The sequence below is a fragment of the Anopheles gambiae genome, chromosome 3 (assembly GCF_943734735.2).
Source record: "Anopheles gambiae chromosome 3, idAnoGambNW_F1_1, whole genome shotgun sequence".
Classification (NCBI taxonomy): domain Eukaryota; kingdom Metazoa; phylum Arthropoda; class Insecta; order Diptera; family Culicidae; genus Anopheles; species Anopheles gambiae.
Window position 1 is genome coordinate 5,245,953 of NC_064602.1, and position 22,077 is coordinate 5,268,029.

Below are 22,077 nucleotides of genomic sequence, written 5' to 3' on the forward strand. Positions count from 1 at the left end.
AAACTGAAGATGATCCGGCAAACATCGTGTTTGAAGGGTGATGAGCGAATGCAAGAGACAGGACAGGAAGAGGAAAACATCCAACTGCTTGAGCGGCTGTGGGGTGGTTGGTTTGTTACTGAACTGCAGGAGAAGAGGTTTGCTTTCTGGTAAGCGGTAAGGGCAAGGGTGGTGGTTTTGGGAACGGAAAACTCATCCAAAAATGGTGCTTGAATGGCGTCGGGTGAAGATGGCACTGGCAAACAAAACAAACCTCACCACTGTGACCTTGAGCTGATGCAACAATTCCGTTTGTGTGTTGCTTCTGGGGTGGAACAAAACTCCAAAATTTCCCTTCAAATTGAACCACAATTCTGATTAATTTGCACACCAAAGACAAAACAAACCGAAAGCGAGACCAGCTCAGTTGACACCTCATTAACGTTTGTACCGACCTTTTTCTCTCTCTAAAAGTCCCCGAATTTTCCCCCGGGGGGGGGGAGAGCAATCAATTAGAAACGCAACGTGGCGTAACTAATTCAACAAACAACTTCAGTCCGTGTCAGTTTTTGGCACGTTTGCGGTAGGCGTCACCAACCAGGCTTGGCGTCTGGGATGGAAAGCTGACAAAAGCACTCGCTTTCGGCAACACCCACGCAGTGCAAAATTTTACACTGTCACATGTACTAAAATGTTTCTTTAAAATAAAATAGAGCAAAAAAAAAAGGAAAATGCTTTCTCCACCAAACAATGGAGACGCCCGGTAGTTTGCTCGCGCTCATAAATCTTTCCACACTTTGCCGTAACTCATTCTAATGTTCTCATTAAAAAAAATCTTTACGACTGTCCCGTTGTATGTGATGCACATTTGAGAAGTACATTTATCTCCGGGAATCAGTAAGCGCAAAAGGGACGACCCCCTTTGAAAATCGATACACCAAAGAAAATGGAATAATGGATTTTCCCACCATCGGCTGGAGAGAATTTCGCTGCTGGCCACTGCCCGAAAGGTGAAAAAAACATAATAAACAGATTTCATTGACGCCCGGTCCGGTTCGGAAATTGGTCCGGGGTTTTGGCAGTTGTGTGCATCGTTTGCCTCCCGCCAATGCTTCCCCACTCCCCGGGAATGCCGGTCGTAAAACCCGAAGAGAAGGAGATGTGGCTCCAGTGGCCAAAACTATTTGCCCATCCCCCTGCTATGTTTGATTGGCGCGAAAAAGAGACAGCAACCCAACCCGAGCAGAAAGAGTGAACTAAACGAGTAGAAATAAACTCAATAGAATGCAAACACAATCAACTCAGCATGGTGCAAAACCCCGAGTCTTTCTGTTTGTGTGTCTTTGTGTGTAAGGGAGAAACGATAGCAGCAAATAGCAGCGAAAAACCAGTTGGCGGGAAGGAGACAAAATCTGCAAACGTCACCCGGTGGCAGGCAAAGGCAAACACCATAACGACGCAATTCAGCTCTGTCCTAAAAATAGAATTCGCTTTCCCACCCATCACCCATCCTACACCCCTCTTGGCAAACCCTCCCAAAAGCATGCGGCATGAGCCGGGATGGGAAGCTTGCAAGCTTCGGCTTCGGATTCATTCTTCCTCGCAGCACACACGAACCTGCGCGCCATGGTGGCGCATGGCTGTGGTGAACGCGGAAGCTCAACCCCCCCCCCCCCCTCTCATGTTCCTCCGTCTCCCAAGAACGCTCCAAATGTTTGAGGCAGGCAATGGAGCGTGCAGAAAATGGGACGTCATAAACACCGTCTCCCTCGAATGTCCGGGCCGGAAAGAACCAAACACAAATACACACATACACAGCGGGAAAATCGCTTCACACACACACACACACACACACACACACGTACACAACGAAAAGAAAGCTTTCAGCGGAGGGATGAGACCGCTGCAAATGAAAGAAAGCTCGACGAAAAGTGTGACGTTTCCATTTCCACATTCACTGTCCAACACACACACACACATCGCTGGAAAACACACACACAAACCCGGAACTTTGCTCAATGAAGGCACACCACAACGCTGCAACACTGCGCAACACAAAAGCTTTCCATCGGCGAACGAGTCGCGGCGAATTCTATGGAACTGCGAATGGTGAAGAAGTGAAGAAGCCCCACACTACGGGGAAAGCCATTGCGGTGTGGTGAGACAAATGGGGGAGAGAAGGAGGTGTACGAGAGGGGGGGGGGGGGGGGAGGATTTCATTCAAAACGTGTGGGCGACTGACCCGACCGCGACCCGAAGCTGCAGCACGAACCGAACAAGCCGAACGAACCGAGAGCTGAGGGGTTGAAGTCTATAAAAGGAACTGGCCGTACGCGCAAAGGCAACATTCCGCTAGCAAAATCCGTCTGCGAGACGTGTGCCCAGAGACCAGTGTAGCCAGCCCTTTGACAGAGTGACAGTGATAACAGTGGAAACAAGTTCCTAGCCTACTGTGCATCACCATCTCAAAGACAATATAGCTTCCTGTGGTGCGTGAGAAGAAAGAGAAATATAAAGAGAGAGAGAGAGAGAGAGAGAGAGAGAGAGAGAGAGAGAGAGAGCTTCTCTGCTTAGGCGACGGTGTGTGTGTGTGTGTGTCGAGTGTGTGGGAAATAAAGGGGATAGGGCAAGGACAACGAGGCAACCTCTGCCTGCTGGAATCAACTTGTTGTTTGATCTTCCCGAAGTGGAGCGTCCCGAAGTGTCGTCGTGTGTTCGCGCACGCACCTTTGTTGCGTCGACTTGGTTTTGTGTGTGTGTTTGTGTCTGTCTGTGTATTTGCCTTCGGTAAGGCTTTGAACTGGCGTGGGTGTCCGAGGACGAAAGCACCCGAAAACACCTACGCACGCACGCAGGCTGACCCGTCCAGGCACAACACAATCCTGCTGGACGATTTATGCAGTCGAACCGACGGACCAGGTCAGTCAGTTCCCGACACTCGCTAGGATCAGTACACGGATCCGAAGAAGAAGAAGCAAAAAAAAGCAACACTTGGCTTTGTGTTCCGAGCAAGCATCAACCCGTTAAAAGTGTGTGATACGAACAGACGATACGAACAAAACGGGATGCAGTGAAGTGAAGTGAGAAAAACGGCCCGAACTGAAACTGAAACAACAGGGCAACAAACTTTTTCGCCAGCAACTCTCTGGAGAGTGATTCGTTACGGGGGAAAGTTTTATCCAGTCCACCAGCAGTACCACCAGAGTCACATACACCAAGTAAGTGCTAGCAGCTCCTATTAATCTTGTACTGGGTAGAGAAAGTAAGCGCGCGTGTACCATCAACAGCAGCAGCAACACTTCTCGCTCCCGTTGTGTGGCTGCTTATACATTCCCAGCTTTCCCACTGCTTTTCCCGTTGACCTAATTTTGCCCCCATGCAGGCACACAGACACACATATGCTCGGTGCAATGTGCTGGCGGTGTTGGGTGCCATTTGGAAGCCGCTCGTAAATGTAATTCCCTTTTTGCAACTAGCAGGCGGTGTGTTTCTCCCTCCTTCTGTTGTTGCGGAAGCGAGTCCCGGGGTCCGCGGTCATCGCACCGTACTGAACAAAAGTCCTGTGCTAGTGCAGTAGCAGCAGTGGCCCTGCGTTGACCTGTTGACAGGTAATGTAGGTCAAATGTGAACTCCTGTCTCGCGAGGGGAGGTCGTAGCGTGTCCGTGCACCATCATAATGTCGGTCGGTCGATGCAGGAAATCATGTTATGTGTGTGTCTGTGTTTGTGGGCTAAATAGCGTTAAAAAAAAAACCACGGGCTCCTGCAAGTGACACGCTACACTGCACCAACTGTCGCATGTGTCCTTCGAAAGCCTATGCCACCAGTTGTGTGCTTGTGTGCACGTTCTTTATGGTAAGCGCGATAAACGGTTGAGCAAGAGTGTTTGTGTGAGAGAGAGAGAAGGCTAGCACGACTGAAAAGCTTATCTAGATTGCTGCTGCAGAAGTGACCTCAAGGCTCGCTATACCTTGGCAAATTGTTTGGATTATTGCGAAGCTCTTTGATGGATGGGAGCCTCTCTTCATCCATCCATCCATCGCCGTTCTTTGGCGATGGATGGAGCAGCACGTTGATGGAGTGGTTGCCAAAAATAGATCACCCTTTACCCCGCCGCCACTCGGAAACTGTCGATTGTGCTGAAAATTTGCCATTCATAGCAGAGCAGTTCGTTTCCTCTTTTCCCTCCACAGAGGAGCGGATTGTTAGATGCTGAATGTTTGGTAATGAGATCCTTTTATCCTCCACAATAATTCCAACACATCTCGTTCATTTGCTCGCTCTCTCTCTCTCTTTCTCTCTCGCTTCTGTATGTCTTTTTGCATTCTTATGAAGCTTGGCTTAGCTGGAAGCTTGGTTGTACAAATCCGGCTCCCAATTATCTGCCAGCACATCAGCAGAACCAACTCCATCGGAAGCTAAAATCCGCTTAGATTTATTTGTCAAAGCCGGTCTTATCACTAAACGGTCCTCCTCTGGGGTGTGCACTGATGTGCTGTGGCGTTTTTCGGCTTCGTGCACTACACTAGAGATCGCTCCACAGGCGGCGTAATCAGGCAAATCAGGAAGAGAATTTCAACCCCTTTTTGTGTGTGTGTTTGTTGGAAAATGTTAATTTGTGTGAAGGCTGTGTCAGTTTATAACAAACCTTGTTAGCCGAACCGGATTTTCCACCTGAAAGGGTCATGAAGCTCGGTTCGAGGCCGTCCCGTGTCACGTTTTCTGCAACAGCTCCCGCAATGACCTTCCACGACCCCGGGAGCATCGCCGGGGGTTCTCCGGGTTCCCCGGGGGGCTGGGGCTGGAGTGGATAAAACTTTTCATCCTGTTCACTCTCATCTCGTTCACGCTCCTCTCCACTGGTTGCACATTCGTTAGCAACCTTCGAAACCTTCACACCGGAATATGACAAAGTCAGTCACTGCGGAAGGTCAGTCCGCGCTGTTAGGCTTCATCCGGGGTTAGCTCTTTTGCTTAATTTACTCATCTTCCGTGGAAAAGTTTTTGACACGTCCTCCGAACACGGGGGGACACCAAAAGAAGAAGTGGGGCCCCATAACAGTTCCAATCGCACGTTGGTTGGTCGGTTCGATTCGATTGTGGGGTTCAAATGGTAGTAAAAAAAGAAGCAATGAAGGATGAAGAAGCATTTGAAACGATAAGCTCCGGAGGGACTCGTCGGAACGGAAGATTGTCCCCGTGAAGTGTACCTTTCTCTTTTTGCGGCCAGCGGGACTCAGGGAGTGGGGAAAGCGGCAAAGTGAAAATGATGTTATCGCGTCGGAATTGTCCCGGCTCTAAGCGTGCGTTCTGGGAATTTCGGCGAGCCTCTTAATTGACAACTCGCCATCGAGTCCAATTTGATGTTTGGCTAAGACGCGTGTTGTCTCGAGTGGTGGACACTTCTTTGCGATTAGATTGGAGCACTTGTTGAAGGGAGGGCGGGAGCGGGTGTTGTTTTTTGTGCCAAAGACTTGGCGCACGAATGGGACATCTTGTGAGACAGTGTGATTGTGAGAGCGACAAACCTGCCACACGGTGACACGGTGAGATTTAGCAACACTCCACTTTAACCTTTTTTGCCCATAAATTAATAAGACAAAGTGTTTGGAGAGCATAGGAAGACGCTGGGAAAGGGAACAACCAAGGGCAAATATTTTCTACCCATTCGACCCTACAGCAAGATACACACCATCCCGACTGTGTCATGGAAAGAGCGTTTCGGTTTTGCTCTTCTAGCGCTTCTGCTTCTTCGACAAACAAATTCCCAAACCCCATCCCGGGGAACGCTCTCCGAAGGTCATCCGTTGTGGTAGGCTTTCTCCTCTTCTCCCTTAATCCAGCATAAATTATCCAATGTCCTTGCCAGTAAGGCTGGCGCTCCTGTCAACGTGGTCGCGCCGTATAACGTCTTCCCATTTTTGGTTTATTAATTTAAGACACATTCACACAACATTCCACACTGGTGCGCACCGAAAAACCAGCGACCAAAACCGGAACGGTTCGCATGCAACAGCACAAAAGCAGGCTAAGAAAAGGAGAGAAGAAATGGGCCCCCGAAACACCACAACAACAAAGATGGCAAGACAATTTCCAGAAATAGTGTTGTGTGTTTTTTAGTTTGTTTTTGCTGCTGTCCGGGGCCACCAACGGACCGAAACGCACGGCACACGACGCAAATCGAAGCGAAAGGCGGAAGCCAGTGCGCCCTCTCTGCCCTGTTTCTTATCACACTCCATCGGCCTCCCGCAGGGTGATATACGGTGTGTGTGTGTGTGTGTGTGGCCAGTTTTCCGAGGCGAAGATAAAAACAAACCAAAAAAACAACCAGCTTGGGGGGGGGGGAGGGGAGAGAAAAACGCAAACAGTAGTTTTTATCTTTGCTATCGGATCGACTACTGGCGTTCGAAATAACAACCGGTGGCTGCCTGGTTCAGGAAACAACACCAAAACCGCACCGTGTGGCCGTGTGTTTCGCCACACAATAAAGGTGGTGGAAAGGCAGTGGGGAGGTTACATGCACTCTCCTAACAAAGAGGGAAAACTGGAGCTTGGAACAGCCGGCGGAAGCCGCAAGTGGGACGACGACGCGCCAGCACTAACTTTTGACCGAATGACGCAAGTGAGCGCGCGCTCGCGCCCTGCCACACACATCGAAAGATAAATGATAATGATTATGGTCAAATAAAACGGTGTGATTCATGTCCCCGCATCAGCTTTCCGACGGCTTGTCTCCGGCGGCGCTGTGGAAAAGTGTGTTTTTCTGTGTCTGCGTGTGTGTGTTTTGCCTCACTTTCTCTTCTCGGGGCTTTCCAATGTTTCCCTTTTTCATGACAAAAATCCCCGACAAAATGTTCAAACTGGTAACAAGGTAGATGGGATTTTCTTTGGAAAGGCTTTTCCCGTCGGTAACGATTACCCACGCGGTCGCGAAGGAAGAAGGAGAAGCAAAGCACGCTAACGCAAACAAAGGTTAAGGGTTACCAAGGTCTAACACCCGAACCAGCGGGTATAGCAGCGGCGGAAAAACCGGCCCCAAAACCACACACACACAAACACACACATACACACTAATCCGGGAAATGTAGGACAGCGGTGGGGTCAGCGGGAATGTCACCCGGCGGGTTCGGTGCGGTGTGTATGTGTGTATCTCCTTGCCGTGGCAGTAACACAGCTAGCGTGCTCTTTCCCACGTGTGTTGCGCGCGCTCGGGAGTACGGCGCCGTTTGTCGGTCTTTGTCTGACGCCGATGACGCAAATCGCGCCCGGCGTTATGCCCTTCCCTTCCGCGTCCCTTGATCCAGCGTTTTCCCTTCGTGGTTTTGAGCCCGTATGCGGTAAGGAATCCTTGAGCGCTCTTTCTCTCTCTCTGCCTCTCTCTCGACTGATGTTGATAATCAGCCGACCACCGGGCGTCCCTAATCCCTGCTGCTGCTTCTCCTTCGCCGCATATCCTTCCACCGGCGAAGGATTGTTTGGAAGTTCGTGCGTCAAAACTTACTTCGTGCATGGGTAAAGGGGGAGGTGCAGACGATGGTGCCCCCAAAACGCTTGCAAGCATTTATTATCACTTCAACGGATAGCCGCTGTACACACAATGGTGCTTGTGAAATTGGAGTTTCCTTTTTTGATATCAGCTAAATTTATATTTTTATTCTCTTTCTTCTCTTCCCCTCATGAACCCCTATTCATGGCGGCTCATTAGATCGGGCACTAATTTTGCAAACACAGTTTCGCACACAATGGCCAACACGTGGACGCTGACGTGGGTCTTGGCGCTCTGTAGTGTGATGAGCCTCGGAAGGGCTGCCTCCTCACTGCCAGGTAGCAGCAGTAGTAGCGGTAGCAGCAGTTCCAGTAGTATCAGCAGCGCCAGTAGTAGCAGTGGTAGCAACGGCTTCCCAGTGTTTGGCACTAAACGGTACACTCGCTCTAACCTGCTGCCCTCGAGTGAGTACGGCGGTGGACAGGGTGGACTATCGCTCCCGGTGTACCACCTGCCGAACGCACGGTACTACGACGCCCAGCTGCCACCCCAGTACTTCCCATACGCCCCGTACCAGCCCCCGGTGAGCAGCGATTACTATGACGATGCGGGATACTACGGCGACAGCGCGGGCAAGAGCTACTACTATCTGCCCCAGCCGCAGCACCGTCGGTATCAGCGCAACAACGAGCGGTACACCTCCTACGGGCTGCCAACCTACCGGGGCGAGTACAAACCGACACCGTACTACTACGCCCACGGGCCGAGCTACAGCTACTCGGACGATCACGAATCGAGCAACCCGCTGGACGATCTGCACGAGGAGATGCTGCAGGAGGATGAGCGCGAGCGGGCGCGCGATTACTACCCCGTCGGACAAGAGCAGTGGTACGAAAGTCCTTCCCGCCCGGATTCGGCCTTCCTGCGCAATCTGATCCTGTACAACAGTCAGCTGGCGAACTTTGGTGGTGCTCGCGGTAGACAGCTTCCACCGCTGGATATGTCCAACGAGGAAGACTTTGAGGAGTACGATGATACCGAGCCGGACTATGACTATGAAGTTCCGATTGCTGACACACGAGCGCCGGGATATGGTGAGTACTTCTCGGGCGGTGGCTACCCGTCGGACAGTGTGCCAGCGTACGCCGTCGGTCCAGCGAGCAGCCGCAACACGTTTAGCAAGCTGAACAGCTTCCGCAACAGTATGGCGAAGAATCAAATCGACGAGGATGATGAGGAGGTGCAGGAGCTCAAGTCGCTCATCCACCAGCAGAAGAGTAGCCAGCGGCTGCCCCCGATGCTGATGGACAAGATGGCTCCCTTCGTGCTGAAGCAGCAGCAACCGTACTCACCACCCCAGAAGCAATCCCAGCATCAGCAGCAACAACAACAGCAGCAGCAGGTGCAACAGCAGCAAGTACATCAGAGACAATCGAAACAACAGTATCAACAACTTCAACCCCAGCAGCAGCAGCAGCAGCAACAACAACAGCTGCTACGACAGAAGGAACAACTTCTACAGCAACAGCGACTGAAGGAGCAGCAGCAGCAGCAGCAGGAACGTTTGCTTCAGCAGCAACAACTGGAGCAGCAGCTTCAGAAGGAGCAGAAGCAGCAACAGCTCCTGCGTACACTCTCCTCCGACTACCAACCGACCTACGAGCAGGCGGACAACTGGCAGAAGGACAGCCCGAGCTACAATGCGTACGATTACGATGCGGACGAGTACGACGATTCCTGGAGCCACTGGGACCGCAAACGGAACGTCCAGCCGAAGAAGGCCACCTTCGTCAGCACTACGACGAAGAAACCCAAGGCCAAAGCGACTGCCAGCACTGTGGCACCGGTTACTTCGAAGCCTGCCGCTACAGTGGCGACGAAATTGGCGACGGGCAGCGGCCAGAAGGAGGTCGTCCTGCCCAGACCCACCAACCCGCGGAACCTGTTCGCGGCGAACCTGATCCAGGCCGTGGACGAAACGCGCATGCAGCTCGGTACGCCCAAAACGGAGGACGGTAGCGCCAAACAGCACAAGGAGCCAAAGTCCAGCAAGATCTACGATGCGTTACGGGCCATGATCAACATGAAGCAGGATGTGGAGGTAGGTCTGAAGTTATTCCAGCCATTTGTGACGCTAAGCTAACGAGCATCTTGGGTCTTTTTTTTTTCTTGTCTTTTCTGCTTCCTCCAGGGTGCCGATCTTCGCCAGCAGTTGGAGCATCAGAAGCAGCTGGCACACATCCACAAGCGTTTCGTTTCGAACGAGGAGTCGCTCGTACAGCAGCTGGACGGTTTGAAGCGTTCGGCTTAAGTCAATCGCAACCGTCAAACATCGATTAAGTGAGTTTTTGTTCAGTGTAAGGACGACCCATCTTTGTTCCTTCATCTCTATAGCTAGATATTTTCTTTTCTTGTGACATTTCTCTCGAAAAAAAAAACCAAAAACCTGCTCAAACTATTCTCATTTTATCACGAAATAGTTCTTTGTAGCTAAATTTATATACCTTTTTTTTTCAAATACCATCGAATGTAACACTAGTGAAGCGCACAGTGCTGCTCTATTAGTTACCCAATTATACTGCAGACTAGCTGATCGTGAAACAAAGCAGAGCAAAAAAGAAACACACACACACACAAAACAAGGTTGAGACTGAATTCTTGTATATATGGAGTAGCATAAACACTATACAGGCTGCAAACAGCCAAATATATACCAAAGTTTGCAAAGCGAACACCTAAGGCGGCACTAGGCGGGAAGCCGCTGGATAATGATTCTTGTTATACATATTTATACCAGCCGCATGTGATTGAAGCAGAAGGTGGAAAACAGGAATTATTACTGAAACAAACACAGGCCAAAGACAGGAGACAAACATGGCAACCGTATGTATGGTTACTTTCTGAAGTTCTAAAGACGCCACAAAAGTGACCATACCATTCCGTGCGGCCCTTCCGTGAGCTGTGAGGCTAGCAACTGTGTGAGTTGGGATTAACAGTGCCTGCCTGTCCGTGCTTTTGAGGCGGCACGGACTGGAATCGTTACTTTTGACGCACAATTGTGCACCTGATGTTTGTGTTTTACGCTCTGGGCTGCAGTGCTCAAACTGTTTTCCCCCTCGATTTCCTTTTTTTGATTCAATCAAACAGACAAAGTAGGGTTAAACGAAAAATGTGTCAATTTGCCTTTCCTTTTCCAATATTTCCATTACTGTGAGGTGCGATGGGTGCGATTTTTAATTTAGGAAGCTCGATGCTCGTAACAGAAAAGGCACAAATCACTTATCCTTTTGAGAGGGGAGTAAAAGGTGCGGTAAAGAAAAAAACCGCAAAAACAGCAAAGCTTCATCATCAAACGAAAAGCAAAGCTGCTTTTTTCACTGTACAAAAAAGGGGAGAAGTAACCCAACAACATAAAAAAGCAGCTAGGATAAAAAAAAAACATAAGCTGAGGCAACCTTTCTTGGGAAAGTGCAAACACTCGTATATATCAAGCAAATGATAACAAACATGCAAATAAGAGAAAATGACACACACACTCACGCGCACATCGGGATGTTGTTGATGTGGTGATGAAAAAATAGGGGGAAAATAACCCCCCCTCCCCATTGTCAAGATAAACAAGTGGGACGAAAATTCATCCAGCTCTTTGAACTGAGAGCGCACAGACACAGACTCTTTCTAAGGTAACAGACACACACACACAAAGGGGAGTTTCACACCCCGTGCGAACAGAAAAAAGGGCGCACACATTGTGGCAAAAGTCCCTTCCAAATGGCAGCTAGCGCCCTAAGCAAACACAAAACTCGGCAGCTCCAAAGTTGGCTCCACCAAACTCAAGCACACAAACACACACACACACGCCCGGGGACATAATCACATAACACGATCATGAGGCCAGGCGCACCACACCAGAGGCTTGCGTTTGGTTGCGTGCGGTTGAGCGAAAGCGCGTCTGCGTTCCGTTACACGTTTGCACAAACGATTAAGCTTACCCTGGAGGCTGCCAAGCTCTGGCTACTGGATCGTGTATGTATATGTGTGTGTGATGTCTAGGGGTGGGATGTGCGGGTCGACGAGGAGCCTGGAATCGAGTAACGATATATTAGCGATAATATAAAGTGCAAAACCTGTATTGTAAAGGGACAGTTCATACGGAAAACAAGGAAAAGCTCGTGTGTTGAAAAACGGTATTAGTCACTAAGCGCAAGCAAAACAAACAAATAACTACTAACCGGTCTACTTATTGATGTTTAAACAAACACACACATACACACAGTTGCAGTGGAACAGATTACAGTTTACGATGGTGTTCGGCACAGCTGTTTGGTTCTGTTCAACCACCGAAAGCCACCATTTTTTCATCAGCAAATTGGTAACCAAAAGGACAATTTATTTACAAATTTCAACATGCGTTACGATATCATGTAAATGTGCGTGTATGATGTGTGAACTCTGAACACTTACTATACAATCAAATCTGTACAAAAACTGTAAATAGCAGCAGCAACACGGGTGCGTGAAAAGAAAAAGCACACAATTAAGAACATTGAAATCAAGAGCTTTCAAATCGGTCTCAAATTTAGCTAAGCACGCCGTGCTTTCACAATTTACTTTTCCCCCATTTGGTTGCCACCTCTTTTGCTATTTGCTTTTCTTCTTCTTCTTCTTAAGCCACAATTTTCTCACTTTTTGCACCATATTTTGTTGGGCTTTTTCAGCGAAACACCCCGCCATGTAAATATAAATAACAAACAAAACAGCAACTCAAATACACATATACAAGCAAGCCTTATTCGTCTTGGGTACCTAATCAACAATCAAGTATCACACCACACTCTAGCATTATGAAACGAAGCATTATTGCGCGTGCACTAATTAAGAAATGCACACTGTCCCTTCCCGTGGAAAACGGTTTACAATTTTATTTCCTCTCAACCTGCTTCCGCCCTTTCTCTCCTACACTGGAATGCTTTTCCCAACTTCGCTCCAAGCATGTGTGTGTGTGTGCGCACTTTTGTTTTTCTCCACTCTCCCTGATAGCACTGATATAGCGTCAGCGTCGTAAATCAACATTAACAGAGAACATGGACTGCATGTAGCTATTAAACAAATCTATTCAAATTAAAGTGTTTTAAACATAACAAAAAAAACTTACAACATACTGCTAGCTCTGCCCCCTCACAGAGGGTGCAGACAAACTGGGAATGGTGTATAAGAAAAGCTTTAAAAGGAAATTCAAACCAACACATACAAGAAAACAGCGCTTCATCTTTAAACGAGTTTAGCTAACAAGCTTACGCTAACACCCTGTCTGTGGGTCTAATGGACAGGTGTGGTTGACGTGCTCGATGTGGGTGCGTGTAAGGGCTACTTTCACGTACTCTCTCCTGCATTGCTTATCATAATCGCTTTCCGTGTTTCCGTCTACTGGCCGGCGGTAAGCTCTAGGTAGAAATAAGATCAACCCAAATTGATTCCTTTGTAATTTTGTTTCTTTTACGCAAAAAGGGTTCACTTCTGTTTAACGATTACTCATTTCCTTGTCTTATTATGGGGTCAATGGGGTCGAACGGATGGAGGAGAGTGTGTAATTATAGTTCGCTTTAAGCACGCACAGCAACTCCACCCGGTAAGCATTTTAAGGGTACCAAACTCTAGTGTGTTTTTTGTTTTGTTTTTCATCAAGCTCAAGCATAAATGTGCCAGAAATAGAGCTACAAGCTACCAAAATAGTTTAGCAAGCAATCGTTCGCTTTGCTACACGTTGTTTTCGTCGTCCACCCTTTGTTGGGGAGTGCTTTTCGTTCGTTGCCCTGCTGATAAATCGGTCAGGATAAAAAGGTCATCAACAGCGAGAGCGAAATTACGAACATAAAACCCCGAAAATAACCACAATTTGCTACGTCATACAGAAGTGTTGTGTTTTAAAGGGATGTTTGGTTAAATATAGCTAAAAGCGGGAGAGCAATGAATGGGCTGTTGAACGTACGTTGGAGCAAGAAAAGGCCCATTATTGAACCAGTGAAAATACATTGCAAAACATAACTCAATGTTAAATTATGTTTTCAGCAGCTGCTGAACCATTCAAAGAAAGCAAGTCCGCACACGCACTGGGGACAATGCAAGTGCGCCAATAGAATGCAGAAATTGCTGCCCCCTTTTTCAAACCATCCCCCCTCCCCCCCACACAATTGACCGTGTCGCTATCTGTCGCGACGACTGACTGCGCGATGGCAGAAACGTTATTCAACAACCCACTTACGCTGGCAAACAGCAAAAGCGCACCCAACCAAATCAATCAGCACGGAAGAACCAACGCAAGGGGAGAACCAATTGTGGAGGGAAAATCCGGTGCGGGAAAATTATGTTCCTAGCCGCTTTAGCCGGGAATAGGTTTCTTGTGATCGAAAAAGGTTTTTTTTTGCCAAAAAACAAGTCCTCAACCCTGCATATAAGGTAGCAGAGAGTTTGGACACTGTTCTGGCACACGGCCAGAATTCTGCTTCTGCTTCCCCAAAGTCTGCCGGAAGCCGGGCAAGAGTGCATTCACCCCCAGCATTTCGGGAATGTTTGCCACATTGGCCGATGGCTGCCGAGGCCGAAAAAACCGTCGCAACCGGACCAGGGATGACACATACAGGAACCACATCCTTGTGCCATGCGCGCTGACAGAGAGGAATTGATTTTTTTACGTACTCTCTTCCTCCCACTCAGCTCGATCACGACAAACCTATGTACACTGGATTTCGGGACCGGGTTTGCTTGCTGCTGGTCAGCTACCAGCAGCATGCCAATAATTTTCGCCAGACAGAAAGAGATTTGGGGGACTCAAAAACAAAAGGGAAAAAGAACAACTTGCAAGCGACTCAAAGTTCCCAAAAGGCGTCCCTTACGGTGTACGTGATGTCTTCATGTTCCTCTCCAAAAAGGGGGTTTGGGAATCAAAAATTCTGATAAGCACCAAAGGGTTCTTGTTTGGGAAAAGTTAATCGCAAAAAATAGCCCAACCGACCTACACAAACAGCAATACTACACAGCAGGAAGAAAAAAATGGCAAACGATCCAAAGGACTCCCTCTTCATGGTAGTAGGAAACAGGGTAAAAAGATCACCCGAAGGGATAATCGAAAAATGGATTCTTAATTTTGTGAACAAAGATTTTGATTTTGAGGACTGCATGTGGGACGACGCTTCATGCTTTCCCACGCAAATATAAAAGGAAGGGAGACGAGAGAGAGATAGATAGAGAGAGAGGGTAAGAATGTGTGGATGTAAAGTAGTGATACGTAGAATGAAAAAAGTTAGTAAATGGATTAGGAGAGAAATTGCAAAATGGGAATAAAAAAAAAGTAAAGAAAAAGGATCACATACACAAATTTGACAATAAAAATATTGAATCGTTTTTAAAACAAACTATTTGTCGTTAGGTAAATAGCTGAGCGAGCGAGCGCTGGGTTGGGTTTGGCGAGTATGAGACGTGAGAACGACATGCGACAAGATACAAATAAGAGGCTGTTCTTTTTAATTCACTGTGTTCTTCTGTACTCACACAAACGTTCTCACTTATTATTGTGCTATAAATTTGTATAAACATTTCAAACACCTACTTATATGTTTTATTTGAGATAATTTTACGCTCATTCTTTCGTTAGCTGCCTTTGCCTCTGAAAGGGGTATGTTTTCATTTGCTTTACCACTATCATACCAATATCAATCGCTGCTCTAACGAAACTGGAAAGCTACAAAAGAAATAAACAAACTTGAGATACTTGAAATAGTGCCAACTTTTGTAATAGTTACGCAGAGATGCATATTTCTCAGATGCTATAAAAATAACGAACGATGTAAATCAAATGGCTGTAAATGGGGGGCATGGAGGGAAATGGAGGCTAGAATTAACGGACAGAAGAAAGCATAAGCATTCTATATTGATGTGTGTATATTTTTGGTACCTTGCGCATTTCTAAAATAGTGCATAACTTGATGAACACTCTGGAAACTGGATCTCAAAATTTGTTACTTTTAAGCAGAAAAACATTACTTTTGCACTACCCGTTCATAACGAAAACCATAAAACACTGCATTATGAGAATAGTTATTCCACATGATGTTCTAATCATTACATCAACGACAAGAAAATACAAATTCATAAAATAATGTAATAGAAATGGGCAAACATGTATGAAGCAAACACATTCCAGCAAAATGAAATAAAACAAAACACATGAGCACAAAACTACAGTAAATACAAACGAAGCTAAGCTAAGCAAGCAGATGGAAAACATTGAAAATTTCAATAAACTACCCATGCAGTACAGTACACAGTATACTAGTGTAAGTGATCCGTGGTATGATATCCAACCAAGTGTCGTGAAGGGCATGATTGCATAAACAGCTGAAAATAATCATACGTTTTTGTCGCTATGATGAGAACATAACAAAGTAAAGCTAACAGGCGAAACATCACAACTAACATAATTTTAAAAAAGCCCGAACAAAACCGAAACATAACATAGACAATGAAATCTTGTTGGTGATAGTATTGATAATGCTGCTATGAATTGAATCGAGAAGGTGAAAATCCCGATGTAACTAAGCAACAGGAACATAACAATGATGGATAAACAAAGAGAGAAAGAGAGAGAAAGCAGAGCAGAGCAAAACAGATGATAAAATAAATCCATATACATAAACAAGCGATAAACATTCACAAACAGATCAAAATTAAATGTTCTTTTAACTTAAAACAGAATGAAGCTGAAAAGGAAATGAAAAAACATTCAAAACGTATGAGCAAAAGATGAGACAAAACTTCAAACCTAAAACACATGCAAAGAAAAGAAAGGAAAGTAACATAAAACACACTACAAATGTACATATCCTCTCTATGAAATAAAACCAAAAATAAAACACACACACTTTACGATCTTTATACGTGAGTTTAGCAAAAACCAAAACCAAACTACTCCGATCAGCAGCTTTGTACATAGAATAAATACAAATATATACATATATACATACATATATATATATTATATACATACACAACGGCATTTCTGTGTGCGTTTCATTTCGTGGAACTATTACAACTTGAAAGAAATTCCACCTCAGCTGAAAGCTTCGCCTCGTGCTCGTACGCACCATTTCTCTCTACTTGTTGCTTTTCACTCTTAAAAGGTCAAATGTCAAACAGCGCACCACAAACGGGGGCCGACAGAGCAGATGGGAAACATGGTAAGGTAAGCCGTGGGAAAGGTACGATACAAAAGTTAGATGAACAAAAATTTCTATCAAACACAGCAGGATGCAGAGTTGGGGTGAAAATTACGGTACGCTTCTGCTGCTACTACTGCTACTAGTACTACTACTACTACTTCTCGTGGCATAGAAGGCCAGTGGATGACATTTTTAAAATACTTTTGCACGCTCCAGTGAGCGATGTGGGTGAGTATTATGAAACTTTTGCAAACCCCTCTTCAAAACCACAACTCGAACGAAGAGATCTCTGTTGTAGGCATGGGCATGGGAGGAGATCTCACCAGTGAGGCATGTGAGGAATTGCACTTAATTGTAAATTTTTCCTCAAAACTTCCTTCCCCGAACACAGCCTTGACGTGTGGTGCAAAGAAGTGGAAGCGCGTGTAGGTGTGTCAGAATGCCAGAATGGAAGGAATTGTGTGCTCCAAAGTCCCACTCAGCTTCTCTGTGCGTACTGAGGCGCCCCGTAGCGGTGGTAAGTTGAAGTCTGATTTTTATGTAAAATTTTTGTAGAACAGCATGAACCAATGTGTCTAGGTTTTGCACAAATTAATAATTGATTTCAACCTCACGCACACACACAGAGCTGTTTATATTGCACCAAACTCGGACTAAAACTTCCGTTTAAACATTTAGCGAGTCTCTGAATACTCATTAAATGTTCGCATTAGATGCTGGCCCAGCCCACGCTCGCTCGCAAGCGAAGGCACACACATACGCCGCATTAGTGGAGCCCATTTTTCACCATTCTACCCGTCATCCCGGGACCTGTTGTTGTGGCGTTCTGTGGGCCGAGGGTCCGCCGTCCTTGAGACCATCTTCTCCGGAAGCCGCCAACCTGGTGCGCCAGGGAAGGGAGCCACGTGTAGTGCAGCGGAACATTACGCGTGGCCACGCTCGTAATATTTCAATCAACTTCATCAGCCTGCCATGTCGATTGTACGTGACTACGAGATGTTCTTCTTGGCAGGGGGAAGTAACCTTGCCCGGTCCAAGCGGTCCAGAGCGTTGTGGGCGTTGATAGATGGCAGGAGGCCCGACTGGCAGTAGAATTCTGCAGAGATGCGAAACAGCATTCCTCACGCCTCTATGTTCCCGGAAGGATACACCGGAAGCATCGGTTTGCATGGGATGCTTTTAATCATAAGAATTCCTTTTGGCTCACAACCCAACGCCACATGCCGCTGCTTCTTCTAGCTGTTGTGCAGTACGGTCTTATGATTATGAAGTATTACCATAATGACTTAAACACTTGTAAGACACCATTGCAGGAGGTTGTTGAGGTATCTGTTTTATAGTGTGTCTTAACGGTGCTGTTGCTTCATGCTTCAGCGTAAAACCTTTGTTCCCAAGTGAAGGAGATGATGCGCTGTTTCGTATTCTGGGAAACATACATAATGCAGATATAAAACATAATCTGGTGACAATTTTCACAGAATTTCAGCTCTCTCGCTCTGGCGCATTAGAAAGATCTGACACGCAAACACACACACGCTGGTGTCAAATGGAGGGAAAAGTTGACAATCAATCAATAGGAGTGAATTATTGATTGCATTATCAGCGCTTTATTTCAGGGAAAATGGTTTACAAATCATTTCCCACAACTCCCACAGGTCGAGACTGTAAGGTCTTTTTACACTCACAGATTTTTTGCCTGTGCTTTACTTTTGATTGTGATCTATTGGGGCAGTTTCTAAGTATTGGTTGTACATCAATACCAGCTGCCAAAGTGTCCCCGGACCTCCCAAAAGGCAACGAATGCGATAAATTGTGGCGTTCCTCAACAAACGCTACCTCTTCTCTCAAGCCGAAAATGGGAACACGAAACAATGTAGCTGTATTGAACCAGCTGGGACACCTTCTGTACCGGTTCTCATTACGGCTGGTTAAGTGTTCGACATTCGCTCCATTTGAACCGCCCGAACAGCTGACCGGGACATCAAGCAAACATCACTCAACGAATCCGGTTCCGAGAAATTTCCCTGCCGTAATTGGAAATCCACATGAAACATATGTAAACCATCACCACGACGACCACCGGCACCACCACCACCACGGCATGGAGGGACGGAGGAGTGATTAACAAAATGTGAACCAACGCCTGCCCAACCCCAATAGCAGCAAAAAGCCGACAACACACTCAACCACGAATTTATTAAGCCCTGTGTGCCCTCTCTCACCGCTGGTAGAGGTAATTTCTGGGAAACTTTTTTACTTCATCATCAGCACCACAGAACACAGCAGGAACAAAGGTCGATCAAACTGGACCACCAGCCGAAATGTGTGTGTGTGCGTGTGTTTGTCTGTGGCACTCAAGGGAAAAGCCAAGGTAGGGAAATTCATACACCCCTCGTCCTTGCCTACGACTCACCGAACAATGGGCTCACCGAGCAACGCTTAGCGGGAAAATGGCTCACAGTTAAACAGTTGGAACGAAGGGTGGCAACAAACCGGTGGACACATTCCACCAGGCGCTCTAGTTCCCAGAAGCGGTACAAGAATGCGGTGGTTGCCATTGCATACTCACTCCTCTCCCCACCCCTTATTACAACTCAACACCGGCACAAAAGGCCACCACCCCGTTTGTCAACAGGAGTTTTCCATTTAAGCCGCATGTGGGGGCCGCGCGCGTGTGTGCGCAAAAGGGAACCACTTTCCGCGAATCGTACCATGACGCCCTATCGCCACGAATCGCTTTATGGGCAGGCTCGTGAACAGCTTGCTCGGGTTACCGGTTCTACCGAAACGTTGCAAAGTATCGTATCAATGAGGTTTTGCATTTAATTGCCTCATGGGGTGTGTGTGCGCGCGCGTGTGTTTGCATCAAAAGTTTGATTAAGTGTTGCATAATTGAGTCCACTTAGCAGGAATTCGGGTGGTACGGATGGTGAGAAACTCTACATTTATTTATTTTTTGCTATCATAATTGAGCTCTCCCACACCCATTCCCATCATAGAATCGATTCGGAATAGAAGTCGGAATGGAATCAATTTAAAATCAAGCTTTCACATGCGTGGGCCCCACATCGATAACGGGAAGCCTTTCACAACACAACACTGCAACTGTGGGCGTTTGGGTGGAATTTTGGTGTCATTTTGTATCGATTTTCTCTCTCTCTCTTTATCTCTCCATCGCTCTTTCTTCTGAGAGGACACGTACAGTCAACACTGGCCCATGGGAGGCAAAGGGAGTGGGATTGCATGTTAATTTGACCGTTTAATTGGAGCCCAACGATCCTACCCCAATTGAAACGATCGTTTAGGTTCAAAAGGTCAAACAAACGAAGGGAAACGAGAAGAAGAGAACAAAACAAAAGAGTGAAAAAATGTCACAATTCAAACAAAAATCATCGTCGTTCGTACAATTGTACTCAAACAAACAGTGCTGGGTAAAGGGCCTGCCGTTTTTCCCCCGCACTGCAATCATGTGGCTTTGCTGATGGTGAGGAACCAAAACACCCAGACGAAGAGAGCTCCTACAAGTGTTCAAAAATGAGTTTCTTTTGTAGCAAAAATGCCAACATGCTCTGCGTATTGTAAAACCGCACTTTAGCACGAAACATTTCAATAAGATTCTCGTGAAAATGGCTTACACGGACGCTATTTAACACCGCATTAGATGTAAATACCATTCCCATAAAGCTTCAGCAAAGGTCAGGCAGCTGATTCTGCTAGAACGGTTCGCCGCTTGTTGAATAATGTATCACACACGTAAATCATGATCCACTGTCCATTTGTTGCATTCGCTGCAGCAACGCATTCGTGCAGCGAACAGCATCCCTTCCATCGACCCCTTAGTCCCCAATTAGTCCATGCTTAGGTCACAGCTTCGGACAGTTGACCAGTGGAGAGTGCAGTGCACAGTGATCGGAATATGGAGGGGGGAAATTTTCAATAAAATTCCCATTTTACACACGGGAAGATTCAACCTTGTTTGTACCGAGAGCGGTAACGAGACACGTGGCATCCAAGCAGGATCCTTGTAGCACTTGGGGCAAGGGTGGAACCAGGAGGCAAATTGATATCGGTGTATGTCACGACACGTCTTCCGCACGAAGGACACGGCTGTGAGGATGGAGGGATCAAGATGCAAGGTGAAACGGGTGCAATGGGCAGATGGGAGTAGAGAAAAGTTTTCTCATGACAAAAGTTATGTTGCAGAGAGAGAGAAGAGAGAGAGAGAGTGAGAGAGAGAGAGAGAGGAGAGGAGACGGAAAATCAACAGGATAAAACAGTGAACAAGTGGACGAGACACGAAACCCGACAGCGCGATACAACGCGTGCGGGGTTAGCTAATGCCGCGATAGATTCCTAACCAAACCTTGTCTTGTTTTACGGCTGCTAGAGCTGCCTGCTGTTGGGATTTTCCATCCCTGTACAGCGGATGGAGAAACAACAAAAAAAAAACCCACCAGGGAACCGCCAACCAGCGCTCGCACGGCTAAATGTCAAAGGTCGCGGCGGCTAGTGAAACCCCACCGGCGGTTTCGCTCCGTACCGAAAATGCGAGTGGGTTGGACGACGACTCGGTTTCGCCGCCATGCTTGTGCCTTTTTGTGTTTGGTAGAGCATAAAACACACACACACACATACACACAAACGAAAAGCGCAAATTGAACTACATACAAAAATGAGACACAAAAACGTTAAAATTTCGAAAGCAACCGAGCCCAAAATGCCTCCATCTCTCAAGCTCTCCCCGAGTCACTTTGAGATAAGCGAAAATGGTATCAACCTTACAAAATGGACTCCCCGGGAGTGGAAGAAACGACCAGGCCCGGTCGGTAAAGGGAAACAATAGACCCAGCGGATCGACATGTGCCGAATGAGCATTAGGGTAAAAGGTAAAAAAACCGACCCCGCGAAGAAGTAGAGTGCGCCCACGACGCTCGGCCCGGCCCCAAACTCGGAATGGGATAAGAAAATGCATATCCTTTTTTCCCGCCCACACAGTTTTACAGTACGCTGCCTTCTTCACATCGCGAAAAGCGTACAACAAAAAAACAATAGCAGCAGCATCATCCCTTGTTACCTTGCACCGGTTGGCGTGACAGCAATAATGCTGGCAGCTGGCAAAACAGATGTGAACGCGCAAAATAAACAAGCCAAACCACGCAGCGAGGTAAATGGGATGCAAAAAGCGATGCGTGGGCTAAAGAGAACATTATCCGAAGGAAAACCCAACAGCGGAACACGCCATTTATCAAGCGTGTTTGATGGGTTTGGTGGCCGCAGAGCGCGAAGGCGTAGAGGAGAGACGGTTGGCGCTACAACGATGCAACTGGTGTGTGTGCCTTCCGGGACATTCCACCGAGCTGTGCGGCAGTGGGAGGGAGGAATGCTTAACCACGAGCTG

General features: G+C 47.1%; 1 protein-coding gene across 1 annotated transcript; it reads left to right on the plus strand.

Moving 5' to 3' along the window:
- Positions 1–2,302: 2,302 nt before the first annotated feature.
- LOC5668130 (transcription factor SPT20 homolog) lies at positions 2,303–16,511 on the plus strand. Its single transcript, XM_061657011.1, has 3 exons — positions 2,303–3,197; positions 7,684–9,565; positions 9,656–16,511. Exons 2-3 carry the CDS (start codon positions 7,721–7,723, stop codon positions 9,773–9,775), a joined length of 1,965 nt encoding a protein of 654 aa, XP_061512995.1. The 5' UTR covers positions 2,303–3,197; positions 7,684–7,720; the 3' UTR covers positions 9,776–16,511.
- Positions 16,512–22,077: the final 5,566 nt, after the last annotated feature.